The sequence below is a fragment of the Trachymyrmex cornetzi genome, unplaced genomic scaffold (assembly GCF_001594075.2).
Source record: "Trachymyrmex cornetzi isolate Tcor2-1 unplaced genomic scaffold, Tcor1.1 scaffold361, whole genome shotgun sequence".
NCBI lineage: Eukaryota > Metazoa > Arthropoda > Insecta > Hymenoptera > Formicidae > Trachymyrmex > Trachymyrmex cornetzi.
In genome coordinates, this window is record NW_017298332.1 from 615683 (window position 1) to 621645 (window position 5963).

The following is a 5963-nucleotide window of genomic DNA, read 5'->3' on the forward strand; positions in this document are numbered from 1 at the left end:
TTAACCGAAAGATCACATTTGAAATGGGTATTCTAGATGAAATATTGGGATCCCATGGATTCTGTACTTGACTTGAGCCAGAACATGTTTGGAGACAAAATATCTCGAGAATAATGTAGTTGAGCCCAATAAGACTCTGGACTCAAAATATTGGTAGCTCATCTGATGGTCCTTTTCAAACTCTACAACTTTTATTTGAAACATTTTTTTTCAAAAATGCATTGTTCTCGAGATATTTTGTATTTAAGTTAAAATAGCCTAACATGTTTTGATCCTTGTCGGGTACAGAATCCATAGGATTTCAAGATTTGATCACTATTTAGTTATTTTTTTTAAATTACTTTTGCAATGTAGCACATTCTCTTGTTAGTGCATTACACATATTTTGCCAAATACACTAATTAATTGTGTGTTATATTACTTTACCAACTTCCAAGTTTCATTATATAATTCTAGCTATACGATTTTGGTACATTCAATGGCAGTTTCAATTTACGTGCGACTGTATAAATCAGTGAAATATATCAACCGAATTCGTTATAACCTCTTGTCTTCTTTAAAATCTTAGACAACTGTTTTATATATTTTAGCATACATGTTTACAGTATAAGTCAGTATTAAACTTAATTAATTATTTTACTGATTTAAATATGGAGAAAATAAAAAGAATCATGGAGTGTAAGTGTTTAATCCTCGAATTTAATGGAATTAACACGTGTATCTATGTGTCCACCGCGATAAGAACCGCGCTTTTTTTTTTGCTTCTCATGTCGAAATTTCTTGCCCTTTGTAAACTTCAATACTTCATTAGCGCGTTCCCCCCACGATCCTCTTGCACCTTTCTGTAGAGAAAAAAAATCAATGTTAAACATCTTTACATTTTTCTTAAAGATTAAAAGATTATATCTTTGTAGTAAAATCCCGATTTTTCCCTCACCTTTATATACATCTTTATTATTAATCATCAAACGTGATTTTTTTATTTTGAGGTGGGCCTGCGATATCGAAAGATTTTCTTTTATCGAAACCACCCCTAAAACCTCCTCTATCATTATTCTCATTGTTTCCCCATGATTTTCTGGGTCCGTCATTATCCCTGTTTCCCCAAGATCTTCTGCCATCGAAACCACCTCTACCGCCACCTCTACCACCACCACGACCACCTCTAAAACCACGACCTCCGCGACCACCCCTATCATTATCGTTGTTCCTATATCCAGCGTTATCACCACTGTTGCTCCAACGCCCACCCCGATCGCCGCCACGTCCACCTCTAAAACCGCCACGACCACCCTCGTCACGTCCTCCTCGGAAACCACCCTCGTCACGTCCTCCTCTGAAACCACCCCTACCGCCTCTAAATCCACCCTTAAATCCACCTCGTTCGGAGTTTTGTTTTTTAAAACTGTTATCATCATCTTCATCCTAAAACAAAAGAGGAATAGGTCAGTCGCCCATATCGGAAGCATGTTATTACAAAGCAATTCACGTCTTTCTTTTTTTCTTGCTTTTATTCGTTTTAGATTTTTAAATTTGGATAAATTTGGTGAATGCACGGAAACATGGTCTCAAGCAGGGTCTCGAGCTTTTGTAAAAAGGGCGAGCGACCTATGCCTCTTGAACGGTTTCCAAGCATTTACCTTTGCTTCAAACGAATTATTAGCCAACTTAGGATCCAATACGATGTCTTCACTTTTCACACGCTGATATGTACGATTTTTCTGCCGCTAAATAAAAATCATAGGTGATAAAAAAAAAACTATTTACATCATTTCTCAGGAACGTAAAATTAAGGTAAATATACCAGTTAGGCCCAATGTTTTATTATTAGGTTAACTTGATGTTTCACTCAAATAGGCTTTCACCTATAATTACACAAATTAAATCCATTAGATAAAACATCAGGTTAGGCCTAATGACAAGTTAACCAGGAAATGAAAAACCAGACATTAGGAGACATGATCCAATTATTGGACAAAACAATAAAAATTTTAAATATCCAGCTTTTAATATGTACAACCCTAATAAATTCGTTACTTATAAAAATTTAATAACGAATTTATTTAGAAATGTACATATTATTGAAAGCTTAATATTTTTAATTTTTGTCATTTCGTTCAATAACCAAGTCATGTCCATGAACTGATATATTTACTTTAATTGTTACTTAAACATAGCAATAATGATTGCATTCAAAAAATGAACAAGAAAACGTTTATTGAATGGACAATTGAATTAGATGTGCAATTCTCAAACTTTTTAATGAATGACTTTTGCGAGAGTATATCCATCATTTTCCATTTAATTTAGCCAATTTTCCATTAAAAAAGTTAGACTGTATCTTAGATCGTATTTTATATAAAGACCTTAGGTTTGTTCACACCGCATGCTTCAACATGCTCCTATCATAGCACCTACTCACTTCAATGCACTCATTAGAGCGAGTAGGAACTATGGCAGGAGCATGTTAGAGCATGCGACATGAACAAACCTCTTATTACATACAAATTATATAATATATATATATATATATATATATATATATGCACGGGTATATATACATACATGTGTGTATGTGTGGGGGTACATACCTTATTTCCATTAAAGCTACTATTAGCTTTCACAAAGTTGCCATAGCTATTTCTTGCAGTTTTTGCTGGTGTTTTTTCTTCATCATTATCAGTGTGTTTCCTTTTTTGTCCCTTGTTGATCGCAGCTGGTGTATGAATTTTCATCTTCTCTTTATTGGAGTTATTGGAGGCTGAATCAGATTCGCTCGAGGATTCTTTTTTGGCGATTATCTTGGCCGATGCTGTTGTCGGTGCCTCATCTTCCGAATCATCTGAATCTTCGCTAGAAGATTCCTCCTTCTTCTGTGTTTTACTAATCGCCACTTTCGATACTGCTATTGTCGTTGATTTCTCTTCTTCATCAGATTCATCCTCTGACTCCTCGCTTGATGAATCTTTTTTCTTTACAGAACTAATTTTACTAGTAGTATTTTGATTAGTGAGAGTTGGCGTTTTACTAGGTGCCACTGTCACTGGTTTCTTTTCTTCATCAGATTCATCGTCTGAATCATCGCTCGACGAATCTTTTTTCTTTACAGAACTAATTTTGTTAGTATTTCGATTAGTGATAACCGGCGTTTTATCAAGTGCTGCTTTCGTTACTATCATTGTTGCTGGTTTTTCTTCTTCATCGGATTCATCTTCTGAATCCTCGCTTGACGAATCTTTCTTTACAGAACTAATTTTATTAGCAGTACTTTGATTAGCGAGAGCTGGTTTTTTAATAGGAGGTTTTTCATCTTCGCTACTTTCTTCGCTCGAGGAAGATGTTGTTTTCTTAGCAGTGACTGTCGGAGTTGGTTTTTTAGCAGCAACTGCCGGAGTTGTTTTCTTAGTGGTGGCTACTGGAGTTGGTTTCTTAACAGGCTGCTCTTCTTCGCTATCATCGCTATCATCGCTATCTTCGCTTGAAGATTCTTTCTTGGTAATTAATTTTACTGGTGCAGCTGGTTTAATGGGAGCTATTTTTTGGGGCGTTTCTTCTTCGTCACTACTTTCTTCACTCGATGACGACTCTGATTTTTTAACTGCTTTTGCTGGCGTTGGTTTATTTTGATTTTGTGTCTTTACAGTTACAGCAGCTTTTGTTGCGACTGCCTTAAGTTCCTCTTCGCTGCTCTCTTCTTCGCTCGAAGAAGAATCTTTTTGCATAGCAGTTACTGACGAAGTTGATTTCTCAACGGACTGCTGTTCGTCGCTGCTATCGTCGTCACTAGAAGATTCTTCCATGGCAGTATGTTTTGCTGGCACTGTAGATTTACTGAGGACTGGTTTTTTCTGTACATTCTCATTCAATGCATCCACATCACGACCTTTGCTCTTGTTTGTAACCAGTGTTGCTGATTTATTCTGTTTTTGTAATTGTGTTTTTGAAGCTACATTCGTTATGGGTGTGGATGTCTTCATTGCTGACTGTTTGGTAGTTTTTGAATTTGCCACTTCAACGTCAGGACTCGCTGAAGATGAATCGCTGGAAGTTGAATCAGATGAATCAGATGTCTTGGCCTTTGCTGCTTTAAGCATTGCCTTTGCTGCTTTCAATCGAAGGTTTTTATCATTTTCACGTTCCTTATTGCATTCATCGAACCGCAGTTTACCCTTTGCAATCGCTTCTATTATTGTTTCAGCTTTACTAGAATCGTCTTCCTCAGAAGATTCTGCCATTTTTTTAAGAGCCACTGTTTCTACTGCTTTGCCATTAACTTGTGCATTTTTTTCTGTTTCCTCTTCACTTTCCGAGCTCGAATCCGAACTGCTTTCCTTGGTTACTTCTGTGATTAATGGGATCTTCTTGGGAGAGTTCTTTTGGAAATACTTAATTACTTCCAATAATGTTGGAAATTCTTTTCGCAGGAGAGGCTGAAATATACAAGCATCGATAAAGCAATTATTGCCTATTACGTGCAATATTTGGTAATTTTAGGGCGCTACAATAAAAATTACGACAACATGCAGATATGGAATAATCGAGAAAGAACACGTTGGGAGCGTTCAAACCGCGTTGCACCCACGTGGTGTTAACGAGTATGGCGTCAGGCGGTACTTTGGTGCCGCATGGCGCGTGGCGTCGGCCATTCTTGCGACTTACCGCTTTCGTCTTCTTCTGAAAAACCGTCGCCAACGATGCATCTTTCTTTAACAAATAGTTATACACGAGACCAGCTACTAACGATTCCTCAGCGTTACTCATGGTGCCAGGTACGTATGCCAATCGCAAATAAAGGAGACCAATAAATTCGCGACGAACGTCGCTTCCTGAGCTTCCTCTCTCGCCGGCTTCGTTGCTTGCAATGGCCAGCAATGGCTACTTACTTTACTTATGACGTCCACGCCGTCCGCGGCGCTGCTGTTTCAGCCAGGATTCGCATACAAAGGGTGCGTTCCGTTTCTCGCGTGTGCGCATAATGCATCGTTTATCCTTGTTGCTCACCAAATGTTAAACAAGGACAATGGATGCATCATGCACATCATGCGCGATATGGAACGCACCTAAAGACATATGCTGGATTCACATAGAGTCCTAGGTCGTGGTCCGAATCATGCTGACAACGCTCATGAGCATTGTTTGTCTTCGTTTAACATTTGACAAACAACAAGGATGAAATGATTTTTAAGCGTTGTGAGCGTGTATCGGACCGCGGCCCTAATTTATCAGAGAGGCGTAACCGGTGTTATGCATTCTGATTCGCTGTTGTAATCTAACCAATTGCGTGACTTGGGCTGCGTTCCACTTAACGCTCGCAACGCTCGCAAGCATCGTTTGTCCTTGTTTAATATTTGATAAACAACAAGAATAAAATGATTCCACGAGCGTCGCGGGAGTTAAGTGGAACGCATCCTTGGCAGCCATTTATAGTACTAGTGACATATTTCTATTTCATTTTATTCTATACATTCTACCTCACATTATCCTACACGTCTTATCTCGTTTGACATAGTTTAAAGGCAGTTCATAGCATGTCGGCCATGTTTAGTACTCTCCTTAGCACCTTTGTCATACTGACTTAAGACGGTTGCGCCTCTCTGATAAATCTAGGACTCTAGCTCAAGTTAATTGGTCCCCCACCGCTCACTGTGCAAGAGGGAAACAACTATGTCTGGAATAGAGCTGTCGTTCAATGTTGTCTTCAGCTCCTCTCGTATGAACGCTCCGTCTATCTTATAAGTCTATGGTTTTAATACACTAAGCCCGGATCCTCATACGAACAACAGCGTTTTAACACCGAACGCTGATTGGTGAAAAACGGCTGATGGGGGTAAATTTTACCCCCACAACCGACTTTTCACCAATCAGTGTTCTGTGTCAAAGCGCCAGTGTCTGTATGAGGATCCGGGCTAAGGCGTCGTCTACAATACACGGAGTAAGAAGTAAGAGTAAGAAATTGACCAATC

General features: G+C 38.6%; 1 protein-coding gene across 4 annotated transcripts; it reads right to left on the reverse strand.

Annotated features, from left to right (window-relative positions):
- On the reverse strand, positions 1–4860 carry Nopp140 (nucleolar and coiled-body phosphoprotein 1). Of its 4 annotated transcripts, none has more exons than XM_018511168.1 (5): positions 4660–4860; positions 3194–4430; positions 2592–3052; positions 938–1425; positions 761–842 (listed from the first exon to the last, which is right to left on the reverse strand). In XM_018511168.1, the coding sequence occupies exons 1-4, from the start codon at positions 4759–4761 to the stop codon at positions 958–960; spliced, it is 2268 nt and encodes a 755-aa protein (XP_018366670.1). In that variant the 5' UTR covers positions 4762–4860; the 3' UTR covers positions 761–842; positions 938–957. The 4 variants fall into 4 exon arrangements, with proteins under 4 accessions (XP_018366671.1, XP_018366670.1, XP_018366669.1 ...); XM_018511167.1 differs by having other exon boundaries at positions 938–1281; positions 1345–1425; positions 2592–4430; XM_018511169.1 differs by lacking the exon at positions 938–1425 and adding an exon at positions 1641–1727 and having other exon boundaries at positions 1–842; positions 2592–4430.
- Between the last annotated feature and the right edge of the window lie 1103 nt (positions 4861–5963).

Excerpts from the sequence above, each read along its gene's own strand:
- Nopp140 (XM_018511164.1), bottom strand. The coding sequence starts at position 4,761 with ATGAGTAACGCTGAGGAATCGTTAGTAGCTGGTCTCGTGTATAACTAT. Across the intron at positions 4,431-4,659 it reads TTCAGAAGAAGACGAAAGCG|CCTCTCCTGCGAAAAGAATT; the intron begins GTAAGTCGCAAG and ends TGTATATTTCAG. Across the intron at positions 1,426-2,591 it reads GTAGCTTTAATGGAAATAAG|GATGAAGATGATGATAACAG; the intron begins GTATGTACCCCC and ends CTTTTGTTTTAG.